The following is an 18,030-nucleotide window of genomic DNA, read 5'->3' on the forward strand; positions in this document are numbered from 1 at the left end:
CTTGGGAGGACGAGGCGGATGGATCACCTGAGGTCAGGAGTTTGAGACAAGCCTGGCCAACATGGCAAAACCCTGTCTCTACTAAAAGCACAAAAATTAGCTGGGTGTGGTGGTGAGTGCCTGTAATCCCAGCTACTCAGGAGGCCAAGGCAGGAGAACGGTTTGAATCAGGGAGGTAGAGGTTGCAGTGACCAGAGACAGTGCCACTGCACTCAAGCATTGGCAGAAAAAAAAAAAAAAAAAAAAAGATAAAAGAAAGTAGACTGAGAATGGGCTAACATAAAACTAATCATTTTTGAAATGAATTCAGTTGCAATAAAATATTACCTATACTGTTGTAGAGTCATAAAAAAAACAGACCCTTGAATTACTCAGAAAATTAAAAACAAAGTTAAAACCACCAGAATTCACAAAACTATATCCTTTACTTTCATCGTTTTTTCCACATAACATCTGGATTTTATCTTAGACTTCTGTTTTTCTATGATCATTTCATGCCTTTCCTCCTTAAAATGGCTCTAAGTCACCCCCTTAGCACAAGTCTCTTATTCCTTTAACCCACTGTCATTCTCCATAATTTACATGGAAGTTTTAGGGGCGTCATATTAAATTATTTGGGCCTCAGTCAAGAAATGGCTCCCATAATTAGACTGAAAATAAGACTCTAATAAATCTTGGAAAGTGGATTCCAGCACTACAAGCCTCTTGCTGACTGCAAGTGTCTTAAGTTAATTTGAATTACATTTCAAGGAGTAATGATACTTGGAGTTAAGAAGCAATCCCATCTCTTAGTATAAAAGTTGAATGGCATGATCCATACCAATTTTCTGAATAAAAATGCCTTAATTTAGTAGCACAATCTTGTAATTCATTGCTGCTTTACACGAAATAAGAGAGCACATTAAATGATGACAACAAAAAATCTCACTGAAACTTCAGTGGTGCTGAGTTGGAAAGAACTGCTTTCCTTTAGAGGAAATGACTATGACTTTTTTTTTTTTTTTGAGACAGCGTTTCGCTCTTGTTACCCAGGCTGGAGTGCAATGGCGCGATCTTGGCTCACCGCAACCTCCGCCTCCTGGGTTCAGGCAGTTCTCCTGCCTCAGCCTCCTGAGTAGCTGGGATTACAGGCACGCACCACCATGCCCAGCTAACTTTTTGTATTTTTAGTAGAGACAGGGTTTCACCATGTTGACCAGGATGGTCTCAATCTCTTGACTTCGTGATCCACCCGCCTCGGCCTCCCAAAGTGCTGGGATTACAGGCATGAGCCACCACGCCCAGCCAATAAATCCTAACCTTGAATTCAGTGGTCTAAATATCTCATTTAAAAGGCACAGAGTGGCAAGTTGAATTAAAAAAAAAAAAAAAAAGCCAACAAAAACCAACAGTCTGCTATCTTCACAAGATATATCTCACATGTAATGACACCCACAGCCTCTGAATAAAGGGATTGACAAAGATCCATCAAGCAAATAAAATGCAAAAAACAAGGGGTCATTATTCTTAGATTAAACAGGCTTTAAACCAACAACAGCCAAAAAAGGACAAAGAAGGCATTACACAATGATAAAGGACTCAATTTGCCAAGAAGACATCCCTATCCTAAATATATACCCACCCAACACTGGGGCACCCAGATACAAAAACAACCAAGTTCTTCTAGACGTACCAAAAGACCCAGTCACACAGGAACAGTGGGGAGTTTCAAAACCTCACTGACAGTGTTAAGACAAATCACCGAGACAAAAAACTAACAAAGAAATTCTGAGCTGAAATTTAACACTTGAGTAACTGGACCTATCCGACATCTACAGAATACTCCACCAAATAACCACCGAATATACTTTTTTCTCATCCGCACAAAGAACATACTTGGAAATCAACAACATGCTTGTCCATAAGGCAAGTCATAATAGATTTTTTTTAAAAATGAAATCACATGACACCATACTCTTGGACCATATTGCAATAAAAATAGAAATGAATACCAAGGAGATCTCTGAAAACCACACAATTACGTGGAAATCAAACAACTGGCTCCTCAATGACTTTGGGAAAAGAATTTATGGCAGAAATAAAAATATTATTTGTAACAAGCAAAAAGAAACATCATACCAAAACTTCTGGGATACAGCAAAAGCAACATAAAAGGAAAGCTTATAGCACAAAACAAATAGGTCAAAAAGTTAGACAGATCTTTAATTAACAATCTGACACTGTGCCAAGAGGAACTAAACAACAAGAACAAAGTAACCCCAAAGCTGGCAGCAGAAAAGAAATAACTAAAATCAGAGCATAATTGAGAAAAATTAAGACCCAAAAATCCATACAAAGGATCAATGAAACCAAAAATTTGCTTTTTGAAGAGATAAACGATGCTGACACACCACTAGCAAGATAAATTTTAAAAAACAGAGAACATCTAAATAAGCAATCAGAAATGACAAAGATGACATTACAGCCAATTCCACAGAAATACAAAAGATCCTTAGAGACTATAATGAACACCACTGTATACACACAATCAGAATTATCTAGAAAAAAATGGATAAATCCCTGGAAACACACAACCTACAAAGATTGAACCCGAAGGAAACTGAAATCATAAACAGACAAATAACAAGTTCTGAAACTGAATCAGTAATTTAAAAAAAAAAAAAAACCTACTAACCAAAAACAGATTCAGATCAGGATGACTTATAGCCACTTTCTACCAGACATACAAAGAAGAGCTGTTAACAAACCTACTGAAACTATTCCAAAATATCGAGATACTTCTTTCCAACTCATTGTATAATGCCAGCAGCATCTGGATACTAAAAGCCAGCAAAGACACAACAGAAAAAGTTCTAGTGGCTTGAGGTATCGGCGGGAGCGGCCGGGTGGCAGGAGGAACCATTACGGGAACTGAAGCTGCCGATTAAGCCTGATCAAGACGACAATCTCCCAAAAGCACCGAGACTTCGTGGCAGAGCCCATGGGGGAAAAGCCAGTGGGGACCTGGCCGGGACTGGTGAAGTCCTGGGCAAGAAGCTGGAGGAAAGGGGCTTTGACAAGGCCTATGTTGTCCTTGGCCAGTTTTTGGTGCTAAAGAAAGATGAAGACTTCTTCTGGGAATGGCTGAAGGACACCTGTGGCGCCAACGCCAAGCAGTCCCAGGACGGCCTTGGATGCCTTTGAGAGTGGTGCGACGCCTTCTTGTGTTGTAATCAACAAAATACTGCTCTCTGAGAAGCTCTCAAGCCTCAACCCTCATCCAGAGTTTGCAGCCGAGTAGGGACTCCTCCCCTGTCCGCTACAAAGGAAAAGATTGCTATTGCCGTACTCACCTCTGACGTACTGCAGGGTCTTTGGGAGTTTCCTCCCCTAACCATTTCAACTTTTTTGGATTCTCGCTCTTGCATGCCTCCCTCTTCCTTTTTCTGGTGCCAGTTCCCTGATGACAGTTACTGGCTTTCCTGAATGGATTCCTGGCCCTATCCTTCATCCCCATCCCCACTTTGAGTCCGTTTGATACCATTTGGCTCCTTTTTTGGCAGAACAGTCACTGTCCTTGTAAAGGTTTTTAGATCAATAAAGTCAGTGGCTTTCATGAAAAAAAAAAAAAAAAAAAAACTACAGCCCAATATTTCCAATGAATGTAGACACAAATGTCTCAATGAAATATTAGCAAATGAAACCCAGCAACATACCAAAAATTTACTTCACCACAATCAAGTTGGGTTTATTCTTGTGATGCAAGGTTGGTTCAAAGTACACAAATCAATAAATGTGTTTCACCACATAAACAGAATGGAAAAAGAAAAACCATATGATCATCACAAAAGATGCAAAAAAGCTTTCAATAACATCCATAATCCCTTCATGGAAAAAAAATCAACAAATTAGGCATCAAAAAAATACACCTCTGAATAATAAGAGCCATTTTGTAACAAACCTGCAGCTAAAATCACAGAATGGGCAAAAGCTGGAAGTGGGGGCTGAGTGCAGTGGCTCATGCTTGTAACTCCACCATGTTGGGAGGTGAAGACAGGAGTATCACTTGAGGCCAGGAGTCTGAGACCAACCTGGCAACACAGTGAGACCTTGTCTCTATAAAATAATAAAGAAAACATTTAAAGAAAAAAGAACAAAAAAAAATTGGAAGCATTCCCCTTGACAACTGGAACAAGACAAGGATGCCCCATCTCACCACATCTATTCAACATAGGACTGGAACTCCCATCTAGCCAGAGCAATCAGGCAAAAGAAAGAAAGAAAAGGCATCCAAAAAGGAAAAGATGCCAAACTATCTCTCTTTGCTGATGATCTGATGCCATACGTAGAAAACTTTAAAAAAAGAGTCTGCCAATTTATCCTGGAACTGATAAATGACTTTAGTCAGAATGCAAAAATCAATGTAAAAATATCAGTAGCATTTCTATGCACCAATAAAGTTCAAGCTGAGAGACAAATCAAGAATGTAATTCCATTTACAATAGCCATACACAAAAAAGCAAAATACTTAGGAATGCATCTAACCACGAAGATGCAACGTGTCTAAAAGGAGAACTACAAAACACTGCTGAAAAAAGTCATGACACCAAATAGAAGACACCAAAAAAAATGCAAAAACATTCCATGCTCACAGATTGGAAAAATCAGTATCAGTAAAATGGCCACACTGCCCAAAGCAATCTACAAATTCAATACTATTCCTATCAAACTACAAATGTCATTTTTCACAGCATTAGAAAAAACTATTCTAAAATTTCATGAGGAACCTGAAAAGAGCCCAAACACCCACAGCCATCCTAAGCAAAAACAACAAAACCTGACGCATCACACTGCCCAACTTCAAACTATACTACAGTAAACAAAGGCTACAATGAACAAAACAGCATGGTACCGGCACAAAAACACACACACAGACCAATGGAACAGAATAGAGAGCCCAGAAATAAAGCCACAAGCCTATAACCATTTGATCTTTGATCAAGCCAACACAAACGTGCAACGGGGAAAGGACTCCCTATTCAATAAATGGTGCTGGGATGACTTGCTATCCATACATAGAAATATGAAACTTGACCCCTAGCTATCACCACATATAAAAATGAACGAAAGCTGAATTACATTCTTAAAAGAAAGACCTCTAACTGTAAAAACTCTACAAGAAAACCAAAGAAACATACTATTTGAAATCAGCCTTTGAATAGAATTTACGAATAAGTCATCAAAAGCAACTGCAACCAAAGTCTAAATGAAAAATTGGGACCCAGTTACACAAAGGAGTTTCTGCATAGAAAAAGGAACCATCCGCCGGGCGCGGTGGCTCAAGTCTGTAATCCCAGCACTTTTGGGAGGCCGAGGCGGGTGGAACACGAGGTCAAGAGATCGAGACCATCCTGGTCAACATGGTGAAACCCCGTCTCTACTAAAAATACAAAAAATTAGCTGGGCATGGTGGCGCGTGCCTGTAATCCCAGCTACTAAGGAGACTGAGGCAGGAAAATTGCTTGAACCCAGGAGGCGGAGGTTGCGGTGTGCCGAGATCGCGCCGTTGCACTCCAGCCTGGGTAACTGCACTGCAGCCTGGGTAACTGCACTGCAGCCTGGGTAACAAGAGCGAAACTCCGTCTCAAAAAAAAAAAAAAAAAAGGAACCATTCAAGAGACTAAATGGGCAACCTAAATAATGAAAGAATGTATTTACAAGCTATGCATTAAACAAAGTTCTAATATCCAGAACCTATAAGAAACTTAAATCAACAAGCAAGAATTTAAAATATATATATATAAAGCGGGCAAAATACATAAACAGGCATTTCCCAGAAACAGACAGAAAAGCAGAGGGCAAACATGAAAAAAAAAGTTCATCTCACTAATCGTCAGAGAAAAGCAAATCAGAGCCACACTGAAATGCCGTCTCATACCAGACATAATGGCTATTACTAAAAAGTCAAACAATAAGCAACATCAACCCGGATTTTGGCAGAGCTGCTACAGTGAAAAGGGACTTCGAATACACTGCTGGAGAAAACGGTAAATTCATTCAGCCACTGTGGAAAGCAGTTTGGAGATTTCTGTCATGGAACTAAAAATAGAACTGCCTTCAACCCAGCAATCCCATTAGTGGGTTAAATACCCGCTCCCTCCCACAAATCATTCTACCAAAAAGACACATGCACCCATATGTTTGCTGCAACACTATTCACAATAGCAAAGATATGGAATCAATCCAGAAGCCCATCAATAGTGCACGGGATTAAGAAAATGTAGCACACATAAAATATGTAATACTATGTAGCTATAACAAGAACAAAATTCTTTGCAACAACATGGAGGTAGCTAGAGGCCATTATCCTAAGCAAACTGATGTGGAAACAGAAAACCAAATACTACATGTCCCACTTTTAAGTGGGACCTAAACATTGGGTCCACATGGACATAAAGAGGGGAGCAACAGACACTGGGGACTACAAGAGGGATTGGGTTGGGACAACGGTTGAAAAATGACATGCCAGGTACATGCTCACTACTTCCGTGACAGGTTCAATTGCACCCTAAACCTAACCATTATGCAATATACCTCTATAACAAACCTGCACATGTACGCCCTAAATCTAAAATAAAAGTTAAGAAAGAGGCGGTGGCTACACCTGTAATCCCAGCACTTTGGGAGGCCAAGGCAGGCAGATCACGAGGTCAAGAGAGCGAGACCATCCTGGCCAACATCATGAAACCCTGTCTCTACTAAAAAATATAAAAATTAGCTGGGTGTGGTGGCACACACCTATAGTTTCCAGCTACTCAGGAGGCAGAATTGCTTGAACCCAGGAGGCGGAGACTTCAGTGAGCCAAGATTGTATCACTATGCTCCAGCCTGGGACCTGAAGACAGAGCGAGACTCTGTCTCAAAGAAAAAAAAAAAGAAAGAGAAAGAATAAAGAAGATGAAAATAAAATGTCCTTTATAACTTGCAACAAAAAACACCAATAACATTCTTCACAGAAATGGAAAAAACAATCCTAAAATTTACATGGAACCACAAAAACGCTAGACTAGACAAGCCAAGTCTGAGGGAAAAGAACAAAGCTGGAAGCATCACTCCACCTCCAGCTTTGTTTTGAAATCTACCTGACTTCAAAATATATTACAAGTTTACAGTAACCAAAAATGTCTTGGTCTTGGTATAAAAACAGAAAATTAAATCATTGGAACAGAATAGAGAACCCAGAAATAAATCCACATATTTACAGACACCTGATTTTCAACAAAGGTGTCATGAACATACATTGGGGAAAGAACCCTCTCTTTGACAAATGGAGCCAGGGAAACTGGATATTTGTAAAAAGAAGAATAAAACCAGGTCTCTATCTTTCACCATATACAAAAATTAACTCAAAATGGATTAAAGACTTAAACATGAGATCCAAAATTATAAAACTACTACAAGAAAATATAGGAAAAATGCTTCATGACACTGGTCAAGGCAAAGATTTTATAGCTAAGTTATCACAGGGATATGCAAAAAAAAAAAAAAAAAGCACAGGCATAAAAACAAAAATAGACAAAGTGAGGCTATTTTAAACTTAAGTTTCTTCACACTAAATCCTTTCTTGAACAACCAACAATCTGTAGGATGGGAGACAATATTTACAGATCTATTCATCTGAGAAAGGTCTAATATCTAGAATATATCAGGAACTTAACACAACAGTAAAAACAGTTAATAATCCCCCTAACGTGGACAAAGAATTTAAATAGACATTTCTAAAAAGAAGAGGTACAAATGGCCAACAAGTATATGGAAAAGTACTCAACATCACTGACATGAGGAAAATAGAAATAAAATTCCAAATGAGATATCGTCTCACCACAGTTAGAATGGCTACTATATATATTTAAAAAAAAAAAAAAAAAAAAAAAAAGTAAAAAATCCTGGTGAGGTTGGAGAGAAAAAGAAAACTCTTATGCACTCATAGAGAGAATGTAAACTAGTATAGCCATTATGGAAAACTGTGGAAGTTTCTTAAAAAACTAAAAATAGAAGTGTCATATGATCCAATAGTCCCACTACTATTTATCCAAAAGAAAGAAATTCAGTATATCAAAGGGATACCAGGATCCCCATGTTTATTGCAGCACTATTCACAATAACCAAAATACAGAATCAACCTAAATGTTCATCAATAGATGATTATGGTTGATGAGTAAAGAAAATGTGATGTATGTACACAGTGGAATACTATTTAGCCATAAAAAAGAATAAAATCATGCAATTTACAGCAACATGGATGAAAACATTAAGTGACATTAAGTGAAGTAATTCAGGCACAGAAAAATAACTACTGTATGTTCTGACTCATGTTAAAGCTAAAATTTAAAAAAAAAAGTTTTTGGAAATAAAGAGTAGAATTGTGGGTAACAGAGGCTGAGAAAGGTAAGGGGGAGTGGAAGATGGGGAGAGGTTGTTTAATGGATACAAAATGATAGCTAGATAGGGGGAATGAATTCTAGTGTTCTTCTGCATTGTAGGGTGAATATAGTTAACTTTTCTTTCTTTTTTTTTTTTTTTTTGAGATGGAGTCTCACTCTGTCACTCAAACTGGAGTGCAGTGATGCAATCTCAGCTCACTGCAACCTTTGCCTCTGGGGTTCAAGCCATTCTCCTGCCTCAGCCTCCCTAGTAGCTAGGATTACAGGTGCACATCACCACACCTGGTTTGGTTAACTAATAGTTTTAAAAAGCTAGAGAAGTGGATTTTCTTTTTCTGAGACGGAGTTTCACTCTTGTTACCCAGGCTGGAGTGCAATGGCGCGATCTCGGCTCACCGCAACCTCCGCCTCCCGGGTTCAGGCAATTCTCCTGCCTCAGCCTCCTGAGTAGCTGGGATTACAGGCATGTGCCACCATGCCTAGCTAATTTGTTGTATTTTTAGTAGAGACGGGGTTTCACCATGTTGACCAGGATGGTCTTGATCTCTCGACCTCGTGATCCACCCACCTCGGCCTCCCAAAGTGCTGGGATTACAGGCTTGAGCCACTGCGCCTGGCCTGAGAAGTGGATTTTCAAAGTTCACAGCACAAAGTAATGGTAAATGTTTGAGGTGATGGATATGTTAATTAGTCTGATTTGACCATTATACATTGTTTACACATATCAAAATATCACTGTGTATACCATAAATATGTACAGTTAAACGAGTCCACAAAAAATAAAAGGATGCCAGGTGTGGTGTCACAGGCCTGTGATCTCAGCTACTTGGAAGACTGAGGCAGGAAGAATTCCTGAGCCATGGTGGTCAAGGCCAGCCTAGGCAACATAGCAAGACACCATGTCTAGAAAAAATACATAAATAAAAATAAAAGCAAAATCATTCACCCTATACATAGACTATGGGTGAAACTTAATGGCTTGCTTCTAATGAACAGAATGTGTTAAAAGTGATAACACCACGTGGCTTCCAGCATTAGGTTAGAAGAGGCTCCCTACTACAGACTGCTTGCCTTGGAACCCAGCACCCATGTTGCAAGGAAACTTAGCAAAAAAGAGACCCTAGGAGTTCCAGTGCAGAATATTTGGGTATCCTGCCCCAACTAAAGTTCCAACCAGTAGCTGCCGCAAGCAACAGACATCTTAGTGAACAAATCTTCAGATGATTCTAGTCCCTCAGCCTTTGATTTATGCCAAGTGAAGCTGAAGGGAGCAGAGGCAAGCTGTCCTGGCCAAGGTTTTCCCAAACCACAGATTGGTGAACTAAGCAAATGTTCTAAGCCACTCAAATAGGAGTAATTTGAGTGGAAAAAATAACCAGAAAAATAAATTTAAACAAGGAGACAATAAGCAATAGAGTAACAGACTCAGTAGAAATTAGCCTCCTTTAAAGTAAGAGCTAACAAATGTTGAGGTTAATTTATTAATGACAACTCTAATGGGAAGCAGCAGAACTTTTCTAATTGTATGAATTAGAAAAGCCAATTTATATGATAAATATACATAATTTATATGATAAACTTCCTCCTCAGTAGTTCTTAGGTCTTTCTATGAGACATAAGAGAAAGACATAAGACCTACTGAGGAGGAAGTTTAGAAAAAGTTCCTATTGATTACAAATTCTGATGACTAAGCCAGTGAGGCTTTTAGAATTTGTCCCCCGAGTTATGAAATAAGGAAGATGAGGAAGAAAGGAGATACATAATTTGAAGTATAAAGTTGAAAAAACTAGAAATATTTTATTAATAACCAAAAATCAGACATTGTACCTGATTTCCAGGAACTTAATTTCTAAAAGTGATAAGCAGCTTTGGATATTTATTCATCAATCTAGGATTCAATCTTCATTTTCATTTCCTCAATGAGGAAATTTAAAAAACTATGGAATCAGTTTTAACAATCTCAAAAGTAAAACAAATGTAGTGTCCTTTGAGTGTTAAGCTATTCAATGCAATTTCCCCTTTACCTCATTTGCATGGAGAAGGGAAGAGCAGCTCATCTTTATGTTGTACCAAAATGCTTCTCCATATCATATAAATTAGCTCTGAAATTTTGAAATTCATACAACTAATTCGAATCTTTGTTTCTGATAAATGCCTGGACATTACCTGATTTCCAGCTGCTGCCCTCCTGGAAGTTGTTCTTTGAATAGGTTGAAGTGTTTATTCAATGAATTATGTATTGAGCTAGAAAAAGCATAGTTACGCATCTCCATTTAAGCAAAAGGAGGTAAACGCAGGGAACTCTGGTTTCTGAGAATGTAGGATCTGCGCCAAGAAGAGGATTCAGCCCTGGGGTTGTATAAGAGAACCAGGTGCTGGGTCAAAAGAGGATCTAACTGTGAACTGCAACATGATAAATTAGCTCAGTTTCCAATGAGGAAAGATGACAGCCCAGACTTAATCCTGAGCTTCATAGACAGTTCAAATCTACACATGACTCCATGACTTATAACGAGCTAATAAAACATAATGCAACAAATAGTAGACTCAGTCAGCAGATCCTGTGGCCAAAATTTGATGGAAATGGGAGTGAAGAGAGAGGCACTGGGTGAGAGACAAAAGGTGTGACTGGAGAAAAACAATTAATGAGATCTGTCTTTGTAAGCCTGACTCTCATCATGTCATGGAATCAGCAGGGCATAAGCTGGCCATACACTCCTTCAAGAAGCAAAAAGTGAAATTAAAGACAGTCTACTACTTGAATTTCTATTCTTACATAAAACAACTCGTAATAAGCAATAGGACTGAAAATGAATTCTCCATAAATGTGATTCGGCACTGGCTCAATATATTAGAATTAAGAATCCAAAAACAAACTTACATTTTTATGGTAAACTGATTTTCAACAAGGGCATAAAAAAAGTAAATGAGAAACGAATAGATTTTTCAACAAATGGTGCTGGGACAACTGTATATCCACGTGCAAAAGAATAAAGGTGGATTTCCACCAAATGTCTTAATATATAAAAGTAACAAAATAGAATCACTGAATGTAAGAACTAAAATTATAAAATTCCTAGGAGAACACATAGCCATAGATCTTTGTGACTGCAGAAAAATAGATAACTGGACTTCATCAAAATGCGAAACTTCTGTGCTTGAACGGAGACCATCAAGAAAGTGAAAAGGAGGCTGGGTATAGTGGCTTACACCTTTAATCCCAACATTTTGGGAGGCCAAGGTGGGAGGATTGCTTGAGCTCAGGAGTTCAAGATCAGCCTGGGCAACATAGGGAGACCTTCTCTCTACAACTTAAAATTATATACATTTTAAAAACATAATAAATCATAAGAAAGAAAGTAAAAAGGAAAGCCATTGAAAATATTTGGAAACAATATATCTGATAAGGGACTTACACCTAGAGTATATAAAGAACTCTTAAAATTCAGAAATTTAAGATAACCCAATTTTAGAGTGGGCAAATGATTTGAATAGACATTTCCCAAAGAAGATACACAAATGGCTCATAAGCACATAAAAAGAGGCTTAAAGTCATTCATCATTAGGGAAATGTGACTCAAAACCACAATGACATGATTCCACTTTATACCTCTGGGTTAGAATCCTATTTCAATCAAAAATATGAAAAATGTGGGGAAAGATGTGGAGAAGTTAGAACCCTCATACAATGCTGATGAGAATGTAAAATGGTGCAACCACTTTGAAAAGCAGACTGTCAGCTCCTCAAAAAGCTTAAGCATAGTATTCTATATGACCCAGAAATTCAACTCCTAAGTATATACCCAAGAGAAGAACACATACGCAAACACAAAAACTTGTACATAAAAGTTCACAGCAGCATGATTAATAGCCAAAACGTGGAAACAACCCAAAGGTCCATCAACTGACAAACGGCTAAATGAGTGGCATGTCCATACAGTGGAACAATACTCAGCAGAAAGATGAAATTGAGTACTGATACATGTTACAACACAATAAACCTTTAAAATGTTATGCTAAGTAGATGACGCCAGTCACAAAAGACCACCACATACCGTGTGATCCAGTTGATATGTGGTGTCCAGAATGGGCTAATCTATGGAAACAAAACAGATTGCTGGTTCTTTTCAGGGTCATGAAAATGTCCTACAATTGATGATGGCAATGGTTATGCAACTCTGTGACTCTACTAAGAGACCATGAATTGTACACATTCAATGGGTAAACTGTGTGGTATAAGAATTTTGTCTCAGTAAAGTTTTTTTAAAAAAAATTCAGTGGTAGGATCTAGATATATCTCTTAATTCTCTACTTTGGATGTACATACTATAGGTGATTTGTAAAAAAGCACAATATATTTAAAATGAAAGGAAAATGAAGGAAGTGCCTAACATTTCAAGTAGTTTTTAAATTAAAACATTTGCATTTTGGAGAACAGTACTATGGCCTTTCTGTACAAGTTATCCTGAAATTCATGAAATAAGTATACACAGATTCTGTATGCATTTACAAAAGTAAAGATAAGAAATAAGATAATTTCTGAAACATTCTATTAAACATTATCCTATGATTTAATCTGGCTTGCCTAACCATGGCAATAGAGAAATCACTAAAAAATACTTCACAGAAAAAAAAAGCCTCTCAACTTCTATGAGGAATACTAATAATTCCCAACTTTCCTAAGGATCTTTGGAAATGATCCTTATTTTAAAATGTATGTACTTATCAGGAGAAAAGGACAGAATGAAAGCCAGAGGTTAAGACACAAGTACATTATAAAGATAATAAAATTATAAAACAAATTATAGTAAAAATATAAAAGAAAGCTATCCACTTCAATTAGTATCCTAAAACATTTGACACTATTTCACCACCTAGAGATTAACTGTAGACATGTTAGGTTTCATACATACTTCACTGCTGATTTGACCTGATTTCTTCTTTGAATCCTGTGTCTCATCTAAATTAAATGATGTAGGCTCTGCTGTAGGTTGTTGTTTTAGGGGATCAGTCCATTCTAGTTGGAAGTGTCTCATAACTACCCGTGAAAGTATTTTTGTTACTGATTTTATAAATCACCTTATTATTAAATTATGGTAATAAGATTTAACTCTAACATATACACTTTGAAAAACATCAACACATATATGGATTCACCTTTTCCTCGTGTGCACACATTCTTATTACTGAATTCAGTTATGGACACAGAAGGTGCCATCTTTCTGCCAAATCAGTTTTCTGTTAACTTAGACAACAGATTCAGCCCACTGTTCACTCATCCCTGAAACATACGCAATGCTTAACAACCTACTGAAGTCTCAAAAAGAAATCGGTATGTGGGTGGGGCTGCTGGTGGTACCTCCCACACTGTGAAATGTTTTCCCTTTTTTATTAGAAGCTCCAATCAGCTTCAGAGTTTCTTGCATATTCAGTTGCCTGCTCAGATGCTTCCAAAAGATTCCTATCTCAGAATACAAGTAAAATTCCAATGGCCTTTGAGGCCCTGAGTAACCTGGCCTTTACCTCCCTCCTGACCTCAGCTTCTACAAGGGTCTCCCCTACTCAGTCCATCTCGCTATATGTGAAACCTGTCACCTCTCATTAGTTTAAAAATGGGGACTCAATGCCAAACAAATAAATCACAGATAAACACAGTTACCTTTGTACTGGTCAAAGTTATATCCGAATGACAGGCAGTGAGCCTTTAAATGAAAATTATGAGCAAATTGTTTGTTTGTAAAAACATTCAAAGTAAATTATAAATACCAGTAGTAAGATTAAATCTAACATAGCTTTGCTGAAATTCACATCTGCCCCAAATTATGATTTATTAAAAAGTAAATGCCTTTAAAGAATTGAGAGGTCATAACAAGTAATTTGAGAGTGAAATCATCTCAGATTTAAGTCAAATTGATATGAAAAAAAATAAAATTATACCAACTTAAATACATTACAAAACTACTGAAGGAAAAGTATTGTGGAAATATACACTAAAGTACAGCAGTATGCTTCAGTTCACCTGGAAAATCTGGAATTAATGGTCAAAGTAACCGTCCTAACTGAATCTTAATTTCAAAATACTCATGTCTGGTATAAGCATTTCTGTTTCATCATGGTCTTCAAACATGGCCATATAAAGGCATTGCAATGTTCATCTCAGCAGCATAAGACTACATTATGAATGTTAATCTGTACCTGTTAACACTGTAACTGAACTTAAAATTTCATAGGTGACACAATTTCTTTACTCAAAGTAAAGTATCTTTTAGTTTTAACAGCAAATACATTTATGATCTATATATTTTTATATTCAACTAGATAAAACATTTAGCCATAATCAAGTATTACTTTAAATTTTCTTTTAGGAAGGTTGAAAAATATTTATCTTTCTTAATACTTACTTTTCTTCCTGGTTTCTCTTTCTCACATTGATCCATACTGTTTTTAAAATAATGACATTCATCCAGCAATTCCTTGTTCTCTTGTAGTGGAAGACTCTGCTTTTCACTGTCAGCTTGAAGATTTCTGGCAAGAGCCTGAAACTGGTCATGGAGAGTACTGATGGTCTTTTCTTGTCTGTTCACTTTCTTGTGAGCAGCATCCAGTTGCTGTCGAAGCAATGTATTTTCATTTTGTAATTGAAATAATCTCTCCTCTACAGATTCCTGCTTTGCAATGTATTTCTTCAGTTTGTTTTGTTCAGTTTGGTACATTTGTTCAATTTCTTTCTTCTGACACTGTGTTTGGCTGAGGTCTCTTTGCACACCTTCCAAAATCAAATTCTTTTCTTCAACAGCATCTGTTGTGTTACGGAGCTGAATTTGTAGGCTGTTGATTTTATTTTCAACATTAGTAAGTTTTTCAGAAAGAATCTCATTCGTAGCTCGTAGGTCAGACATATCAGCCTTCGTTTTGTCCTGTAAATCAATCCACTCTTGTCTTTTTCTCAGGAAATCATGGTTTAGATCTCTTTGTGTCTGACTTTGATCACAATCACATAGGGCAGCAGCCAGTCTACAACGGTATGATTCCATTTCTATTGCCGGTCTTTCTTGGTTTTGTTTTTCATTCTCCAGTTCAGAATTGAGTATTTTGTTCTCAGCTGCCAAATCGTTTGGTTGTCCACTGTACTGAAATATTGTTTTTGTTAATGTTTCATATAGTTTAATAATTTTTTGAAGGTTATCATTATTTTCTTTCACAGCTTCAATGTCCTCAAAATATTTCTTTTCCTTTTGCTGGTTCTGATTTGTTATTGTATCTATTTCCAGTCTCAGCAAGGCAATTTCTTTCTGCAACATACAATTTTCATGCAAGAGATCCTTTTCTTTCTTATGCCTATGCGAAATCTAAGTGAGAAAGGAAACACTTAGTAGCACTCAATAAAATGACATATCATGACTTCCTCTGAAACTAAATAACCTGTACATGTATACAATGAAAAGACTTCCATAAGTGGATATTCAACTGGAAAAAAATATTGGATTGTAACTTCAAACCTCATAGAGCATAAATTCCCAAAACTTCATAAGGTTGTCTGAAGACAGTGAATCCATGAGTGTAAAATATAAAGGACTAGAGAATTTTAAGCATCTCAGAACTAGAAAAGACCAAATTACAACCAATTCAAAGGCATAAAATAAAATATTAATAAATTTGGCTACATTAAAAAATGGGCTTTATGGCTGGATGCGGTAGCTCATGCCTGTAATCCCAGCACTTTGGAAGGTGGAGGCAGTGGATCATGAGGTCAGGAGTTCAAGACCAGCCTGGCCAACATGGTGAAAGCCCATCTCTACTAATCATACAAAAATAAGCTGGGCATGGTGGTGGGTGCCTGTAATCCCAGCTACTCAGGAGGTTGAGGCAGGAGAATCACTTGAACCTGGGAGACAGAGGTTACAGTGACCCAAGATTGTGCCACTGCATTCCAGCCTGGGAGACAGAGCAAGACTTCATCTTAAAAAAAAAAAAAAAAAAAAAAAAAAAAATTGGCTTTACACTCTGACATCTAACCTATACACCACCCCATAGTAAAAGTTATAGCTTTGCATGTATCTGGATATGAGGAGGAAAAGTGAAATTTATAAAAATACATTAACTTAAATAATAAAGCTTAAGACTAGGCCACAAAAATAGTTATAAAGAGCAGAGGAGCAAGTCAACCACCCCTCCCAGCCTAAATTGCCTGAAGTTAGCTAAGAAGACCTAGCATAGCCTCCTCCTTCCAGGATAAGGCACCCAAGCATATCTTTGCACCTGCAGCTCACAAGCATATTTCTGCAAAAAAAAAACAAAACAAAAAAAAAAAAACCTGTTCTCTTCTCCAGCTACCAGCCGTGGGAGTGAGACAGCCATGAGAGCAAGATAACCACATAGAAAATATACATATTCTCAAGGTTGTAAACTTGTCACAAGTCAATGACTAACTCTCTTTGTTTAAACCTACTTTTTCTCCTGCCTTATCTTCCCATGCCAAAACTAATACAAGCAAGGAATTTTCCTTTGTGTGGGGCTGGCAGCCATTATAGGCAGTAAGGCCACTGTCAGCTGGAGCTCCAATAGATTCTCTTGTGTCTCTTGGTCTCTCTGTTCTTCTCGGCTTGAATTTCCCAACAGACAGAGGAAATTTCCCAATGTTCCTTAAGTTCTTTTTTTTCTGAGAATATTCTGTAGCTATTTTATTTTTCTACCATTTTAATTGTCAGTTATATAAGAATTACATTTATTCATAAATGCTAAATCTAAGCATTATATTAGTTGCTTTTTTTTTTTTGAGACAGGGTCTCACTCTATCACTCAGGTTAGAGGGCAGTGGCACAATCAAATCTCACTGCAGGCTTGGCCTCCTGGGCTCAGGTGATCCTCCCACTTCAGCCTCCTGAGTAGATGAAACTAGAGGCACACATCCCCACACCCAGCTAAATTTATTTGTAATTTTTGTAGAGATAGGGTTTTGCCATGTTGCCCAGGCTGTTCTGGAACTCCTGGGCTCAAGTGACCCACCCACCTCGGCCTCCCAAAGCGATGGGATTACAGGTGTGAGCCACTGCGCCTGGCCTTGCACCAAGCACTTCTATATACATCACTGAGTTCATTTACGTCACAATTCTGAAAGGAGAAGTCAAAAATACGCAAGCTGCAGGATTTTCCCCAGGTCCTCTTACTTCACTTCTAGTGCTTGTCCACCAAATCATGGTTACTTCTGTGTTGCAAAAATGTAAATATAAAAGAAGCTTTTTATTTCAAAACACCAGTGGTAAAAAAGAAGTTATAGAGCTTTTCTTAGAAAAATCATGAGATTATCTGCTATTGCAGTAATTTCTGTTTCCTCTTTACAGTGTTTAAAACAGAAATAAGCATGAAACGGGAAAATACACTGAAGTAGTTTTCTAAGAACAAAATAGTTATCAACAAATCATCGCTAAGTTTCTCTTATGGCATATCATTGTTTTCAAAGCTCTTTGTGCTGGAATGAGATGCTACTTGGAGTAAACTGTTACATCCCCAAAAGTAAGGGGTATGGCATCTGAAGTATGGCCTCTGTACTGGCTATACATTTCATCCTTACTACCAGTAGAAACAATAATCTAACCTCTCCATTAAT

General features: G+C 37.6%; 1 protein-coding gene and 1 pseudogene across 3 annotated transcripts in view; one reads left to right on the forward strand and one right to left on the reverse strand.

Moving 5' to 3' along the window:
* Window positions 1–18,030, reverse strand: part of LOC101028617 (coiled-coil domain-containing protein 144A-like) — a 96,990-nt gene that overhangs the window by 15,890 nt on the left and 63,070 nt on the right. For all 3 annotated transcript variants that reach the window (XM_074388337.1, XM_074388336.1, XM_074388335.1), the window contains one exon: window positions 14,825–15,772. In XM_074388337.1, coding sequence (XP_074244438.1) covers window positions 14,825–15,772 — 948 coding nt within the window. The remainder of the gene's footprint in view (window positions 1–14,824; window positions 15,773–18,030) is intronic.
* LOC120366766 (barrier-to-autointegration factor pseudogene) lies at window positions 1,567–3,234 on the forward strand (annotated as a pseudogene).

The sequence above is a fragment of the Saimiri boliviensis genome, chromosome 17, assembly GCF_048565385.1.
Source record: "Saimiri boliviensis isolate mSaiBol1 chromosome 17, mSaiBol1.pri, whole genome shotgun sequence".
NCBI lineage: Eukaryota > Metazoa > Chordata > Mammalia > Primates > Cebidae > Saimiri > Saimiri boliviensis.